General features: G+C 38.1%; 1 protein-coding gene across 5 annotated transcripts; it reads left to right on the top strand.

Moving 5' to 3' along the window:
* Positions 1–455: 455 nt before the first annotated feature.
* LOC116264801 (diacylglycerol kinase 1-like) lies at positions 456–17,608 on the top strand. 5 transcript variants are annotated; one of them, XM_031645206.2, is made up of 13 exons: positions 456–710; positions 2,239–2,495; positions 2,620–2,742; positions 2,906–3,034; positions 3,917–4,002; positions 5,557–5,680; positions 5,851–5,899; positions 7,121–7,203; positions 8,826–8,893; positions 14,122–14,196; positions 14,965–15,052; positions 15,158–15,274; positions 16,973–17,608. In XM_031645206.2, exons 2-13 carry the CDS (start codon positions 2,286–2,288, stop codon positions 17,300–17,302), a joined length of 1,482 nt encoding a protein of 493 aa, XP_031501066.1. In that variant the 5' UTR covers positions 456–710; positions 2,239–2,285; the 3' UTR covers positions 17,303–17,608. The 5 variants fall into 5 exon arrangements, with proteins under 5 accessions (XP_031501066.1, XP_031501067.1, XP_031501068.1 ...); XM_031645207.2 differs by lacking the exon at positions 456–710 and adding an exon at positions 1,002–1,168; XM_031645208.2 differs by lacking the exon at positions 456–710 and adding an exon at positions 1,150–1,267.
* Positions 17,609–18,381: the final 773 nt, after the last annotated feature.

Raw genomic sequence — 18,381 nt, 5'->3', positions numbered from 1 at the left:
AGAACTACATCATGTTTCTTAGAAAATTTAAAGCTACCCTCATGTAAATCTCTCTTATAGTTGTATAAAAAGTATAGAGCAGGTTATATATATGTATAAGATGGCAGTCCCTAACAGAGGCAGGCTTTCACGTTCATCCTTTTTAAGTAGACTTTTCAAAAGTATGGCTTTTATTTAAAAAATGAAAATATGATCACTGTATTGAAATTTGGAGAAAAAGGAGACTAAAATTGAAATTTTATTTGAAATGGACAAAACAAGTCAACTGGCGAGTCATCTTCTCAACCGACGGAACCGTAAAAATGCAAAATGGGAAAAGAGGGGAGGGACATATTTGGAAGGCGGCAGAAAGTCAGGGTGGCGCGTGATATTTAGGGGGTCTTCCACTTTGGCGGGCTCCGGTTGTGCGTAGCAATTGATTCGTTTATTTTAAAGCTTGAATTTGAAATAAAGAAGAACGTTCTCTCCTTACCAACGTTCAGCGTCCCCACTGCCGCACCTCCTCTCTCTCTCTCTGTCTCTTTCTCTTCCCCTTTGCTTGTCCCTTCTGCTTCCCTTCTTATGCTTTGCATCGAAGGCTTCGAGCCACTAATTCTCCAACACGGCGGGAAGCGGTCTGTGAAATTTCTCTTATCAGAAAAGGAGAGTGAGACCACAGGTCGACGTATTGCGTTGGAACGATTGAGTTCCGGGGGTGATCCCTGCTGCTGGTGAGTTTTTTGATTTCGTGGTGTTTGGTTGGTGCGATTTTGCTCGATTTCGGTTGTGTGGTTGAGGTTTCTGCTTGTGTTGGAATCTGTGCCCACTCGTGATCGCTTGCCCTATTCGATTGTGCCATTCTGGTTGGTTATCGATCGTTAGGATGTTGTTCCTTGGGCTTTTCTTGGTTTGAAGATTTTTGAGAGTTGCCGGATTTCCCGGAGTCCGGAGTTTCAAGTCTTGGGCGATTTGGTTTTTCGAAATCAGAAATGTACGAAAAAGTCCTCCGATTCTTGATCTAGGACGGACGTGGTGTTTGACTAAACCGTTTACGTTTCTTATCTGGCATGCTATTTGATTCTGAGGTCGTCACTGGTTTTGATACGGAGCTGATCCGCCACTTCCTTTCCACGGACGATGGATACTGTGATTTAAATTTTACTGCCTAGAGAAAATTATGCCATGAAAGGTGGAGTTATTATCCTTCTTTTTTCTCCTTCCATTTGGCTGTTGACATCCTAAACATTGTGGTGAGAATTTTCAGATGAACCGTTTTCCTCATCTCGAGGTGAAGGGAGATTATGTTGTACCGTTTCTCTTGGAATTTTCATTCTTCATAACCATCGAGATGTCCACAAGACCGTGAAACTGACTCTTCAGGGTTCGGTAAACTCGTTTTGCATTAGAATCGGAAGCCCTCTGGCACTAGTGGTGAAATTTTTTTTCTCGAGATCCCTTTTCGGCTTCGCGGCTTTGATGGAGTTCACCCTCTGGCTCCTCAGATTCATTGCGCTATAGTTCGTAACAGTGAGGAGTTGCATAATGTTGTCCAAAAGCAATGACTGTTTGATTAGGTTTCCTAGAAAACTAGTTGCGCTGAATTCAGGTTAAACGTAGCTAGTTTCTTGCTTCAATGGTAAAATTTCAGAGCTTGTACTGTGTCAAAAAAAGCCGCAGCTTGACAATTCCCCACACGGGGCATTTTGAATTGATTAACAAATCCTCTAGATTTTATATTTTTAAAACATGACGTTACAGTTGCATGTCATAGTGTATACTCAAGGTCTTGATTTTTAACAACCCATTCCAGTGTTCGTCATAGCAGCAGGAAGGGTCATGTCTGAAAATAAGGTTGCCTAAGCTTGAATTCCATTTGGTTATCCATCTGATTAAGCCACATACCTAACTCTTATTTCCCAAGTTGATGATTAAGCCACCATCCAGTGACTTGTTGAATAAACATATTAGTGTCGGTAACTATATGTATCTGGCACCAAAAAGGGGTTCTTCTAAGAAACTGGTCAATCTAGATAGTATTGACGAGGGTTCTGAAGGTGCAGAGAATCATCATGACAGGCCGCTTTGTCACTTGAATTGAGTCAAATACTCAGTGATGCCTTAGATATCTTCGCCAACTCCTAGACCCGCTGAAACAGCCTCGTTTATATTCTTCCAAAAATGATTCTCATTTTTTGCCTCAGCAATTTGTTAATGTCATAATGTACAAGTAGTGATGATGTTTTTCATGGTTTGTAACAGGATGTAAATAAGTTTACTGCAAGTTTGCAAGATAAAGGGGGGCAGAGATGGGGGACTGTAGTTCATGCAGTTCAAATACTACTCAATTCCTTAGAGAGTTCTACATTCCAGACTACATAATTGACTCCGAGGCAGCCATCCAGGATATGTCATATTTTCCTGAATGTCCAGTAATGGTGTTCATTAACTCAAAAAGTGGAGGTCAGCTTGGTGGGGACCTGCTGTCAACGTACAGAATGCTTCTTAATTCTGCACAAGTGAGTTTAGCTGGATGAGTTAGACTTTTGCTGAACGTCTAGTTTGTGTGCAAGCTGGATTTCTCAAACGCAAAAAAGAGAAAAATATGAACATATACAGAATCTGTTTTATGTTCCTCTTCAGGTTATTGACTTGGGAGCAGATGCACCTGACAAGGTCCTTCACAAGGTTTATGCCAACATTGAACGTCTTAAGGCTAATGCTGACAGCCTTGCTTTTCATATTGAGCAGAAGATGAGACTAATTGTGAGTTGGTCCCAAATCCTTTTTCTGTCACGAATGTAGTAAAACCTTCAAAATATGGCCAAATGAAGCGCCAATACGAGCACCAATAGATCCTTCACCACTGGTCTTTAAAAATCCAACATAGTTTTGCTTGTGATCAGTCATTATTGGCATGCTGGTGCAGGTTGCAGGTGGAGATGGTACGGCAGGATGGCTTCTTGGTGTAGTTTGTGATCTCAAGCTTGCTCAGCCACCTCCTGTAGCTACTGTTCCTCTGGGAACTGGAAATAATCTGCCTTTTTCCTTTGGTTGGGTAAGCAGCTCACAGCTATATATCTGGATTGCTCTTTCTCTGGTGATTTGGAGGAACAGTAAACATCTAAGCAATATATTTGAACAAGATCATCGATTTCAGCTGTTTCCCACAATTCCATATCTCATTTGCATACCTCTTATCTGTTATTCTTCAATTGGCGTGATGTTCATTCACTTGGAAATCTGCTCATTATTGGTTACTATTGGAGATCAAACAGTTGTTTTCTCCTTTTTTGCTTCATCAATGCAAGACTACTACGGTACTACCTAACAAGTTGTGAACTTGAGATAGAAAGTAGAAAACATGAGAGGAACACAAGGAAAGCATTTTATGGACCAAGAGCTACAAATAGGCTGTTCCACCCAAGTAAGGTGTGCACTGTGCACTGTGGGTGCATCTGTTCACAATTGAGGGTTGTTATGTATTATAGTCTCAAATGCATATATATCTTTATATTTCTATATGCAAGTTTTTTATATATAGACACACACCCTCGTGGCACCTGCACACAATTTTTTTTTTCCACCTGCACCCACCCTATGGGTGGACTCATATGTCATAGGCATGGACATACAATTCTAAGTCTGGTGCCCAGAAAAACTTGGCAATGAACAGACAGCTTTTATGAAATTTCAAGGTTTTGGAAAAATTTAGGAACATTACGATTTAAGGAAAGTCAAAGTGCTGGCAAGATAGTAACACTATTAATGTTCATATTAGTCTTTCATGATAGTTTCATGATACATACTACATACTTTTTTTTTTTTATCAGAGAAGTTTCTTAGAAAAATTTCTCTAATTGGTTTTTATTTTGCCTATGACTTTGTTATTTTTTTTAACCTTGAAATTTCTTGAATTCTTTTTGATTTACTTTTGCAGGGAAAGAAAAATCCAGGCACAGATCGTGACTCTGTCAAGTCCTTCCTTAAACAAATGAAGGATGCAAAGGAGATGAGAATTGATAGGTATTTTCCACTCATTCATTGATTTACTGGACGCTTTCATTATGTGGATGACACATACGCTCAAGGGTGAATATAAGTTACATCTGCCTGGTTTAGTTTCTCCTGATATCAGATGCAACTCCTTACCAAATGATTCCCAGAAGTTCCACCAGCTATCCCTATGTGGCTGGGCTGAAATCTAACACCCCATTAAGAATACTGGTCTTGGCATTTGATAGGAGCTGAAGGTTTTGCTACCTTTCAACCTGACAAAATAACACGTATGGTCACAAATGGAACCTAAAATTTTTTAAGAAATGCAGGTACTTTGCAGCTAAAAACATGTCTAGGTCAGAACTGGAGCAACCTAGGTGCTGGACTAGAAATAGACCTCTTTATAGTAGGTAGTGCAGCTTTACCAATCAAAGCTGTAGACTCTTCTGCGGTTGAGAATCTGCAGATTCTGCACATAGGGCACGCACAGAAATGGGACAAAGAAGAAACTAAATAAGAACACAATGCATTAATAGGGTTTTCCTTATCTGAGGCAAATTTGTGGGCCCAGCTAAGGAGGTCTTCACCTGCAAAAGTGGAAAATCCATTTGGCGAGGTTTTCTGGTCATACTTTATGTAGCACGATCCTTTCTCCTACCATGGTTCACCATTGGAGTGGTTGTGTTTTGGGTGCTCGACTGCTGCTTTGGTCCCCCTAACCTGAATGCACCATTTGATTCTCCATTGGTTTCATTTGATTTAGCACCCTTTGTAGCAAAGACTTCACATCCTGTTTCTCTACTAGCATCAACCTTGCATGAGTGCTGATAGACCCTAATCTCGCCCCATGATTTCAAATTGTGCTTCTCCATGAGACTTGACTCCCAACTGTCTACATCAACTTGTCCATCAGTTTCTTATAATGTTCCAGGGTTGTCATTACTTGTCTGGCTGCTAGAAGAGGGCTCTGATACCAGTTGGTTGACTACTCTACCAATTAAGAAAGAATCCACAATTTGGGGACACACAAAAGAATAGAACAGTAGGAAAGAAAAAAAATTAAGCATTGGACACAGTTCAGTTCCTTATTCGAGGTAAGGTACCTCCAAGTTATGTACCAAGATACGAAATTGAAGCCAGTTATAGGCTTAATCCATTCACTAACCCTAATCTCCATTATAAGTAGGGTATAAAAGAGATTTACAGATTACATCAACCTAAAATAAAGAAATGATTAAAGAGGTCTTATAACTCTTTAATATTACAAAGAGCCACCTAGAAACATAAACTCTTCTCATTCAACAAAGGGTTTACGTACATCCTACTAGGCAATAGAGGACACTCTGAGTCCTATCTAGCTATCCTGACCAAACCATTTAAAAGCTCCGTTAAAGTCCTAAAACTCTATCAGTCTGATTTGGATTCTAATACCAAGACCTCACCGTTTAAAATGATGGAACTATAATGATCAAGCTAAGATACTCAACCGCTTGCCAATACTTTAACTTGTATAAGACACCATTAGATTAAAGTATCGATCCTGTTGCAATGTAGCTAACATGTTTTCTTTACATCACACAGCTGGCATATTCTTATGAGGATGAAAGCTCCTGCAGAAGGTGCTTGTGATCCTATTGCTCCTCTAGAACTTCCACATTCTTTGCATGCATTTAAGCGTGTATCTCATACAGACTCAATGAGTGAGGTAAGCTACATATACTGGCTTGATGTTGAACCAACGTAAATTTTGCTCTCAACCAGAACAGGAATGCCAAGTATAATCAGAACAAAAACTACAGATGGATCAGTTGTCCTGTTCTGCCTCATGTCCTTATGCACATTGTCATGTTATGTAACTTCTAATGACTTCTGCAGGATGGGTATCACACATTTCGAGGTGGCTTTTGGAACTACTTTAGCATGGGTAAGAAATATTTCCAAAATATCAAATCATTTTTGTTTTCTTTCTTATTGATGACTTGGCCAATCGCTCTGCAAAATTTATTCAGTTTTTTCCATTTTTTTTGAAATGAATGTTTTCTACTCCTTGTGTTGGTTAATTTTTCCTTTACGTCGCAGTGCCTTATATAGTAGTATTGCTTGCCTGTAAGGCTGCAGTAAGCAATAGCTCATCTATAGTTTAGATATTCTAAAATACAGAGGCATGTTTCACTCATAGATCAGGTGATAAGATTACCTGTTGATAATTTAATATGTACGGAGGTAATGATTACCATATATTTTGTGGACGCATCTATGCATTCATCTTATTAACATGCCAATGATATTGTCTACATGGTATGCTTCCAACTGGTGCTCTTCAAACATTTCTTCACAATTGGCAACAAATTGGGGATGCCAACTACATGTTCTATCACTACTTTGTCAAGGAAATTATTTTATATACTTGGTATAGCCATTATTGGTTTTTTTTTTTCCCAAGTCTCAAGAAGTTGGTAGGTGAACATGCATCTGTTCATGATAATGGAGAAAATTCAGCTGGGGGGCATTTGATGACGATCATTGGGGCATATCCTTCTGGTTATGCTTAAGATATTGTCAAGCATATTAGAATTAATGCTTTTAGCCATAGCCTTATCTTAATAATGTCATGCTTGTCACTTAAGACTTAACTTTATGCAATTATTCATAGTTGTACAAGGACTAACTTGTGCTTGATAAGCTGCTTTAGCTTTAAGCAAAGGTTAATAGAAAAATTCAATCCATTAGGGAAGGAAAGGGAACGAGGGAGAGCTGCATTAAGAATGTCTATCTGAGTCACCTTCTTTTTTCTTTATCTTTGAGCTCTCACGCTCACTTGTCTGCTATTGGTCGCTCATGCACCCTCAAGTGTATTGTCTTTCTGGCCTGTCACCCTCCAGTAACCTTAGTTTAACAGTTCTCCACTCTGGTTTGATGGGTGTCCAGTGACAAGAAGCCTACACTTGCATCATGACATTCTACACAAACACTTGCATGAGGATATTATACTTTTGTACTTGCCCGAATACATTCAGTTTAATATCAGACTGTAAATAAATCAGATGAATGAATGAGCACACATTTAGATTCTGCATGACTCTAAAAGCATTATGATGTTGTATTGTTCAAATGGTGATCATATATCTTATGACATCTGATGCAGGGATGGATGCTCAAGTATCTTATGCATTTCATTCTGAAAGGAAGCTACACCCAGAAAAATTCAAAAATCAATTGGCTAACCAGGTTCATTTTCCACACAAGTTGTTACGCTCTAATGGTTGGACATTGAGTAGCTATGATGTTTCTTGCCCTCTTAGATGTTGAACTTCTTGCTTCTAATGGTTGGACATTGATAAGCTGTGATGCTTCTTGCCATTTTAGATGTTGGAACTTGAAAGTTTAAATTTAAAATGCTTTCATGGTTCATAATAATGCAATCATATTTTGTACTTCAAGTGCTTTGCTATTTATCATGCAACTTGGACATCATATGGTGCGAAACTTGAAGCATATTTTTAATTTTATGCATATATGGTAAAATGGCATTTCACCTTTGGTTCCTTACCTGATAAGTGGTTCACGTGTTAATTTTTCTTCATTTTTTCTTTTAAAGCAACAAAAAGGAGAAAGAGATGGGCAGTGATCAATGTCAATAGAAATTCACTACTACGTTGATGCTTCATATTTTTGAGGGTGTGATGCCAGTATTGGAGTTATAGTCACCAATGTATGCCTCATCTATTCAATGAAATGTGAGAGCTGGTATGAAGAGAGACTCAGAAAAGACTTCAGAAAGCAGTTCTGTGAGAAACGAGAAGCAAAGGAGGATAAGCAATCTCATACCCAACACATATCATCTAATCAATGTTTACATAAACAGAGTGGAGTTAAGGGTCAATCTCACAGCCATCCCTTATAACCTAGTCTCGGCATAAGTATGTTCATTACTTAGTTCAATATACTGATTTTCTCTGAGAAAAGCAAATAGACTAGTAGATACGATGTGGATGGAGGCCACCCAATAGTTAACTTCTGGAAAAGTTGACCCCAAAAATGCTGCTTTATATGATAACCATTGCCACAAATATCATCTACGGGTATAAAAATGAGAGGTTTTTTCTTGGGTATAATATGACAAAGTTGTTTTTCTCGGGAAAATGTTGGCAATTTTTTTTTTAAAAAAACTAGAAACAAAAATAAAATGTGAAAAATATGAAAATAAAAAACTGGTAATTAAAAAATGTAAAAACCGTGAAGAAAATGCAAAAAAAAAAAAGAAAACCAGGGGAAAAAAGCAAAAAACATGAAAAAGGGAAAAACGTGAAAAAAACTAGGAAGAAAACACAAATGAAACAAGTTTTTCCCTTTTTACTGGCTGACTTGTTTTTAACGTTTTCGTTGCATTTTTTTTTTCGAATAAAACATGTTTTCTGTGACAATGATGCTAACCTCCAAATCCATACACATGATATTGGTTTTGGCAGATGCCAGAGTTTTCACTTGTTATTGAACGACAAACCTGAGGAGTCTAAACGGGGCCAAATAATAATTTTTTTAGTTATTATCTTTTGTGCTAACAATATTTGATTGGTCCCACAGAATGATATTGGACTATCACTGCTGTTTTCTCATCTGTTATTGGAAATAATATGTGGCTTAGAACAATGCTTGTTGTAACTTCTAAGTGGCATACTGTGAGCACATTACACTTGTAAATGCCCTTTTTGTGCTATATATCTACTGTACCATTTAAAAAATGAATGCCTTTAGACTAGTTATTTTTGCTGTATCTTTTTTCTTTTCTCTTCAATTCATATAAGTTTGTTTGTGTATTTGTGTTGATGAAATTTGTTTCAATTTGTTAGACAACCTATGCAAAGCTTGGTTGCTCTCAAGGATGGTTTGCTGCTCCTCTTTTCCATAAATCATCCCGGTATGATTCCTAAATTTACCAGTCAAAAAAATTAAGTGCCCTCATTCCATGTTTTAGGAATCACTTGATGTGTCTATGCAGTTCTGGAACTTATTTGATTTACAAAACATGCTTTAAATTCCTTGATTTGGTTCTAGTGGATGTTTTCTCCATGATTGATGTGCATCCTAGAGAATTACCTTACAAATATGTTTGCGCCACATGGTAAATCATATACAACTAACTATTTTGTTGTTGTAATTCTAACTGGTTGGATGAGAATATTCAATCAAATATGCCAGAGACTTTTGTTATCAATAATGCAGGTGGTTGGTGGGTCCTAAGAGAAAGTGGGCACATGACCATTTATGTTCCTGACCATCCAAATATCCATGCAAAATATCTTGTCATATGTTTGAATAGTTTGAAAATGGAAAAATCTTCATCATTTTTGTTGAGAACGATGGGGGAAGAAACATCAAAATCTCATTTATTAGCTCTAATCTCTTCTTAAACAGTATGTGGCATCCTTATTACCACATTTCATCTCCATAGGAATAAAAACTTTGACTTATAGAACTAATAAAGATTTAATCCACATCACCTCTGCTGCAGTTAGGGCCATAGATCTATATTCAGATTTTGCACTAGACCTGGTTACGACATTTTGCTTCTCCATGTAATTAACTTTCCTCATACAAAAACACAAGACCCAGAAGTAGACTCTTTAAGTTCAATAAAACCTGCATAATCGACAATATAATATGCTACGACATCAAATGTTGGTCTTTTCTTAAATCACAATCATTTTCTAGGGGAAGACTTTAAGTACCTGAAAATCTTTGTGGCTGCTGCATAGTGTACCTTAGTCTGTTAATGTTTATTCATAGATTGACTATCTTCGCTGACTGCCCAAGATATATTAAGGTCTAATGACTGTGACATAAAGTTGCTTACCAACAAGTAAACAATAACCAAGGTCACTTTTGACCTTTTTCAGACTCGGTCAAAGTTGACTGAGTCCAAATTTGTCCGATTTTAATGTTAACGATTTTTACATTTTAACTCTTTAAACCATTTTAATGTTAAAATTTTCGAAACCTTCATTTTAATGTCCCACTTCCCTCTTTTTTCTTCATTCTTGCTTCGTAGTGTTGGGATTCGATTTTTGCTTCGCTAGCTCCTTTATCTTGTTATGTAAAAGTTTATGTTTCTCTTTTGTTTGTGCTTATGCTTCCGTACACGTGTGATTTTCTTTGGCCTCAGTTCAGCAGTAAATTTGCGACTGAGGAGAATGAGAATCAAGAATGATAAATTTTGGATTATGATTTATGAATATGTTATTCTGTTTGTGATTTTTTGATATATATATGTGTGAATATGTTATTTTGTTTGAAATTTTTTGACATATATATATATATATGTGTGTGTGTGTGTGTGTGTGTGTGTGTGCATGTGTGCGTATGGCCATAATCCCGCATCCAAGTTTTTTAAAAATGGTCTGTAACCGTACTCGCACCGGCACCTGTACCCGCACCCGTACCCGTACCTATGTAACATGGGTTCTATATAAAAGAACTCATCACATCATTCATAAGCCATTGTATATTAACATCACATTTAGAAATGAGAAATAAGAAATTCATAATGACATAATAAGCATCTATCACAACCTTAATGTTTAAACTTTAAATGCCTTGGAGGTTGTTGCATATATATTGTCTTAGACAATGTTGTAAAAGGCGTATATGCATATCGGTTGGGCCAATCTATATACTGTATCGCAAACGTAGCATAGTGCATTGTAAAATTATTTTTTTAATTATAAATATTTAAAAATAGAAAAATGGGAAAATTCAGAAAAAACCCAAAAAAATCTAAAACAAATATTCAATAGAAGGTTTATCTTCACTGCCAACTAATCTGTAGATTTTCATTAGAGGTACATAAATCTTCAATAAGTTCACACATGATTCCCAAAATTCAGTGTTGAATATAGTATCTAGTCACTATCCACAACTGTTGTGGCCTTTCTTATATAGGCATATGGATATGCCGCCCAATCATCACTTGAAAACATCTACTTGAGAGGATTTCTTTGCTTAACTAGGATTTCTTTGCTTGACTATACCATGTACAGTCAAAACATTTGTGGCAAAACCGTGTTTGTGCAAGTCAAATCAATTCAACCCCATTTGTGAATTTTTTCATTAAGTTCGAAACATAAGCATGATTATAAATAAACTTCATTATTTGGCATCTTTTAGCTGTCCACTTCATATCATTTCTTTCACCAAGATTTTGAAGCATTAGGTTGAAACAATGAGCAGCACATGTTCTTCAATAGAACATCCTATATCGTGTTATTAATATTTCACCTGCAACTTTATAATTTGCCACATTATCCATAATAAATTGCACGATATTCTTCTACCCAATTTATTGTACAACTTTATAAAAAATCTCACACAAAACATCAACAGTCTTAGGAGTATCGGACAAATCAATATATTTTAAGAACATTGCACCTAAGGGGCAACATACAAGGAACTTTACCAATGTTCTGTTCTTGGTGTTTGTCCACCCGTTTGCCATCACACTGCTTCTTATGTCTTTCCAGCTCAATTGCAGTTCATCACCACATGCTTTGACATTTCTAACTGCATTATAAAGAATTTTACCTTGCAATTTATGATAAGTGGGCATTTTAGACTGTCGACCTACAGAAGCGATCGCATCTGCTATAGGCTTAAAATGATAAGAGTTGGTTGCACTAAAGGGAATGGATGCATCATAGAACCACCTCCCGATGGTATCATTTGCTGCGTCGACAATGTCCTTTGAACACATGCTTGTATGAATCTCAGGCTGAGGACTTGCAACAGTACAAGTGGGAAAAAAAATTCTTCATCGAGACGGATCCAATACTTGATCTCCCAATAGTTACTCTAGTCTCTACCACCAGTTCCAATAGTACGACCATGGTTCCTACCACGTCCTCGTGAAACTGTACTTGTACCTGCACCTTCCCCTCTTCCCTTTCTGGCTGAGGCTGAAGAACCACCTTTGTGCATGATGCCTTTCCCTTTATCTGTTCCCATACTGACACCAACATTTTCTTCTTCAAGCTCAACATCTTCACCTTAGCTTCCTCTTCATATGGCTATTGGCTCCCCATGTCCTACATCAACGTCATACCTTTCCTTCTCAATCCTATTTGATTTCATAGTATTAATAAGCTCCATACACTGATGCTTGATATAGGGTGGCAATGGGTTTCCTTGCAAACTAGTGCATTGAGCCATTTCGTTGTATCATTGGTGCTTAAAGCAAGAGATCCCTCCTGATACGATTTGCTTACAAAAATTACAAGTAACTTTTAACCTATCTTCAGGGTCCACCATTGTACACCACTGGATGCAGGGTCCAACATTATATCTCTACAAAACAAGTAAAAACCTACAATTAACTATAGGAAACAAGAGAAATCCACGATGCAATGGTGAAAATGAGAAATTTTTTACCTTCTTGATGTTAGAAACTGAAAAGCCCTTTCCTCCAAGCCTCTCACCATTCCCACTATGAGAAAGCTTCTCCACCAACTAGTAAGCTCTCTCAAATCGACGACTCCTCAGCGATTTTTGGTGAAAAGGAGTAAAATCTCTCCCTTCCACAACTCTTAGAGCATTTACAAAGAAGGAGAAAGAGAGAGAGAGAGAGCAAAGTTGAAAAACATAACACAAAAAGGGGCATGACAAACCCTTTTTTTTTGTTTTTACCTATATCGTATGATACGGGCGATACGTTTATGATACACGAGTGTATCGTGTACTGTAAACATACCATGCATGTTTTATATGCTTATACGGCATGCGCGTATGTATTGTACGATATGGATAACATTGGTCTCAAATAAGTTTCCATAGAGGAATGCATTGTTTACATCAAATTGACATAATGCCTACTAACAATGTACTACAATTGAGGTAACCAATTTGGTGGTACCAAGCCTGCCAACTGTGGAAAACACTCTCAAAGAAATCTACTCCATAAGTTTATATAGAGCCTTTGGCTACCAACCTTGCTTTATGTCTTCCTGTGGAGCCATCGGAATTATGTTTGATAGTAAAGACTCACTGACAATCTATGATATCTGCATCTGAAGGAGGTGTGACTAGCTCCCACTTCCCATGTTCATGTAAGGAATCCATCTCCTGTTACATAGCTTGTCTCCACTGGGGCTCTAATAGAGCCTGTTGATGATTTAAGGGAACTAAGGTAGCCAATAAAGTCGATATAAACGGTTTCATACCCAAGTCTGACATCAGTCACAACTTTGAAGATGAGACGAAAAGTGCAGTGCCTAGTTCCTTTCCTCCCAACATTGAAGTTGAGATGTAAAGTGCACTGTCTGGTTCTTTTTCTCAATGCAATGGGTTTGTCATCATCTTTCTCTGGAACTTCAACCTGCACCTATTCTTTGGGAGTCACAACATCAATACCCAGACTACTGGCATTACTTACCACTGGCAAAGAAGTGGTAGAGACACACTTAGTCGGTGGTTTTTGAGCATATTCAAATGGGGGATCATAAAATGTAGCAAGATGGGCCTTTTTAGGGTTTGTAGGCAAACTTGGCTTAGACTCACAAGATTCATTAAGTCACGTAGTTGGAATGGACTCCAAAGGAAATGAGGGTACAACAAGAGGCATGTTGTCGCTTTGATCAGGCTGTAGCCTCAATGCTGAAGTAGAGTAGTATCGAACAAACTTGAAGAATGTCATATCTGCACTGACAAGCTCTTTTGTAGCAATAGGATTATAACACATATCCTTCTTTGTTCTTAGGATATCCCCAAAAGATACATTTTATGGCTTGGGCTCCAAGTTTGTGATGGTTAGGACCCAATTTATGCACAAAGCACACACATCCAAAGGCTTTTGGAGGTATTTGGAAAAGAGTTTTGATAGGAAAAGTATCTGAAATGGAATTTGTTCTCCTACTGAAGAGGATGACATACGATGTTTAACATGTTGTAAGGATGACATCTCCCCAACATGAGGCCGGGTACTAGGCCATATCCTTAAGGTATGGGCAACTTCAAGTAAATGTCTGGCCCAAAATTTTCATTGCTGTACCCTTCTCCCCCACTTACCCCAGCCATGTGATACAACTATGTCTGCTTTTGTCATTTAATCGAACATCGATTTGTTCAGTTAACTGACTATGCTTGTGAAATACTTTGCAGGAATATTGCTCAGCTTGCAAAGGTGAAGGTAATGAAAAGGCCTGGTCACTGGGAGGACCTTCACATCCCACGCAGGTAATTCTGATGGATTGCAGAGTTCCTTTTTGCGAACATATCTTGTATAAAAACTTGATGGTATGCTTGTGTCAACTGATCTTCATGCAGAATGTTCAAGGCTGATGTATGTATTCCACCAGCGTCTATAGTTTGGAACATCCATTAAGCATTTACTTGTTTTAATAAAAATTACCTAGTCAACAAAAAGGTTTACATGCTTACAACCATATATGAATATTATTGGTATGTCTTGGACGGCGTGCCTTACTACATGTTTAACTACCTGTTGTTATTTCATTGTAGTTCATTTTGTAATATCTTTACAGGTCGGAAAGAGTTCTGCAGCCTTTAGGATATATTTTCATATTAACAAGGGGAGAAATATCCTGCCCTTTTTCAGATTCATGTTCCACCTGCCTTTCTTCCTTTTTGTTTTCTGTCAGTGTGGTGATACGTATGGTTAAGGTTACTATTTAGCACGTACTAATGGATAACCAGAGGATCAGGGTTGGAAAAGTTTTGAAAACGTGTTGACATGCAATGAACTGGTATAACTTCAAAATGTTAACATTTAAAACTCTTATTTATAAGAATATATAACTTAGTTTTATTTGGATAATCCATGACAAGCTATCAACTGAAAAATCTGACACATTTAAAAACATATGTTGCAATCCTACTCAGAATCTAGATCACATTCATCTCTGTTTTCTAATTGATCTTAAAAATGAAAAAGTCATCATTGATTAGTTAGCTGAGTCTTGCTTTGGTTGTCGTCATCTTCAGCATCAGATCCATCATATGCCTAAACTTGCCTAGCTTTTCTGGTGGTTTTAATCCATGGGGAACGCCAAACAGTAAGAAAAAGAGAGATGTAAGTGCTGGTGCTTTTTATGCTTCTCGCTGCATTTGCTTGTTGCCATTGAGATTATTAGCTTTATGTCTTCTGATTATTTGTATGAACCATGACGTTCGACAGAGGGACTTGACTGCACCTTATGTAGATGATGGTCTTATTGAGGTGGTAGGATTTAGAGATGGTTGGCATGGACTTGTTTTACTTGCGCCTAAGGGACATGGGACTCGACTTGCACAGGTACAATTGGTTTCCCTATGTTGCCAGTCAAGTACAATGTTTAATTAAGAAAGTGTGAGTGTAATTGTAGTGTCATACTTTCATCGTTTCACAATTGTTTCTTTTTTTGAACGGAGAAATTCTGTCAGATCCAGTAAAGCCATCCTACACTTGCATTTTACTACGTTAGCACCTTTTTACCGCATAAGCTGTAAGTAATTCTTGTACATGGTTGCCCTTGGTTGCGGAAATATGTCAAAGTGATCTTGTTTGGAAGCCTTGAAATCACCAGGAACACTTGATATGGGTCATTAACAAGGCACAAAAGTTGGATAGATTTTGACAGCTGTTCAATCCAGGCTGTTGATAAGGAGTGCACAGGCAAAAAGAAAAGGAACAAAAGTACTGAAATTCCACTTGGCATGTTTTGGCTGCAAATAACGTTTCTATACGCCTGAATTCTATAAACCAGGATCAAGGGAACTAAAATTGATTGCGAACACTCGGAAAGCTGAACGTCTTTAGTAGTCTGCTATAAATTGGAATCGGGTCACAACTTGTGCATGCAGCTCAGCAAGTTGGACCACATATCTGGTTTGCCCACGATGTCAGTGTACTGACGAGTGTACGCTGCCAACCTCGATGAAGGGTTCTTGTGGCTTGGCGAGATAAAAGGTGAAACAGATGGCAACCTGATTTCTAGTCTTCTGTTGTCGGAAGCAAGAAAAACTATGCGATTTTTGACCTCTATATTTATTTAGGAGGTGAACATGGCCATGTTGTATGTGGCATGCATACATGTGTACTTATTATTTATCTGCTTGTGGAGCTGTGCTTTTTGCTGAGTGCATACTAGATGCCTTCTGCAGAAAAAAGCTGAAATCTGGCTACTGCTTTCCATAAGATATATTGTGAATGCCACTTATATTTTTTGGAAAATGGGTATACCTTTTGCCATTGCCGTAAATAGCTTTTTTAGCAGTCACTGTCTTCTAAAACGCTGCGTCAATGTATCTCATCATTATCTATACCTGGTCAGCCTATTCACAGAGTTGAAGGTCAGTTTGATCACTAACATGAGTCTTCTAATTGTATGCAATTCACTATAGACATCTGAATACAATTGTTCAATCTTCCCTTTTCTGTATGCGCCTCATTGCCATTATTTTATGTTAGTAGCATGATCTGGTCTCACAGTGACCCTCTTTGGACTATAACGCTCATGTTTTACCCATGTCGATCCCTTCCTTGCGGTTCTATTGCCACTTAATCATGAAAGGGGACCGAGATAAGATCAGCTTAAAGTCTGGTTATATGTTCTCAGCCTTGTGTTTTGATGAAGACTAGTATTTTGCATGCTCAGATTCCAATGTCATGATCTCTTATGGTTATCTTGATGTAAACTGTATGTCCGTGCAGTGCAGAATTATTAAAGTACACAACCCTTGTCATGCTGCTGCTGCCTGAGATTTTCCATGGCGTTGTCATCCTAGTAGTCGGGACTCATCTGGCTTAAACCTTTTTTTTTTTTTAATTTACATAGGGACAGGTGTCTTCGTATGCAGGTTTTCACATTTAGTCCTAATCCATTCCAGACTGAAATTTCCTTCTTAAAAACGAAAAATTTCATAATGTCAAACTGCGTCTGCATGGCTTCTATGTGTTTGTTGTGATAGGTCCTGAACTTTGTTTAACAAGTTTGATTTGAAATGTTTTCAGGCACGTCGCGTACGCTTTGAGTTTCACAAGGGCGCAGCAGAGCACACGTACATGAGAATGGATGGGGAACCATGGAAACAGCCTCTCCCTAGTGAAGACGATACTGTGGTGGTTGAGATTTCACACCTCGGTCAAGTCAATATGCTGGCTACTCATGATTGCAAAGCCAAAAGCGTTGACGATCCTAGCACTCCTTCTCCTCGTCGCGAGGATGAAGACGATGAGGACAGTATGGCGTCCGATGAGGAGTCCGAGGGGAGAAGGAAGTTTGGAGCGGCGGACACTTTCAGATTTTCTTTTGATGATGATGTTCTTGCGCGCAACAGTTAGTGCTTCTCATTGCTATAGACGTGGTAGATTTCCTGTCATTCGAAATCTGTAATTTTGTTGGTCCTCTTTCTAAGTTTCCTTTTGTTGGGTGGAATTTGATTCCCGATGTTTTCTTTTGAAATAGATAGAAAGAGGAAAATTGGCAAAACATGTTGTGTTTATGTTCAGTTCCTTCTCTATGGTGGTGTGGATTCGACTCTCTTGTATATTCAGAAGAAGCATCATAACTACTTTTTGTTGGTCCTACAAACAGTACTTCTTTAATTATTAATGCTATTATGTAGCCTATTTTTAAGATAGTTAAAAGGACCAACCTGCTGAAAATCGATCAGCTCCATAAACAGCCTTAGGAAGGTCTTATAAAGTGAAATTTTCAGCTCAGCACAACATCGACAAAAGGAGGATGGTTTCAGAAGATACCATTATTCTTAAATGCTACATAAACCAATTCAACTGCACGGTGAGTTTCAATCATCTCTTCATTGCAATGAAGTTAACCACCAACATGGCGGCATTAGTTTAAAAAGATTCCACAGAAAACCATGGTAGGCAGAAACTGTTTCTTTCATTTTTTTTTTTTCCTTTTTGGTGACTGGGAGGCTATTCTCACCGCCGAGTGAAGGCTGAAGGCTCCTTTCTTCCTTCCATCTTCCCAGGTTATAGGATCTTCCTAGGGTATAAGGCTGATTGTGGTGCCTCTAAGAGATGTCCATGTCTCCCTTTAGCAGCACATAGGGTTTGACACCACTGAAGTTGGAAACGAACACTGACCCTACCAGCTCTTATCCTACCATAGTGCCAACAGCTTCAGGGATTGTTTCTTTATCTTTGTACTTGTGTTCCAAGGGCAAAGAAATAAAAAATGCACAGAGAAGTTTGAATTAATATCAACCGCACCTGTGAAATCTTCAGCTATTTTAGCGTTTTTGAGGTCTTTTCATTATCCCAGAAGATACCTAGCTCCAGTGGTCCAATCAAAGTGAATTGTGCAGTAACCAGTCGAGAACAAACTGATGCCACCATGAACATGATAGGATAAAGATGAACCGACCACAAGAAATGGAACTTCAGAAAACTTC

This window comes from Nymphaea colorata, chromosome 11, assembly GCF_008831285.2.
Source record: "Nymphaea colorata isolate Beijing-Zhang1983 chromosome 11, ASM883128v2, whole genome shotgun sequence".
Classification (NCBI taxonomy): domain Eukaryota; kingdom Viridiplantae; phylum Streptophyta; class Magnoliopsida; order Nymphaeales; family Nymphaeaceae; genus Nymphaea; species Nymphaea colorata.
This window is presented reverse-complemented; position numbering and strand designations above follow the sequence as displayed.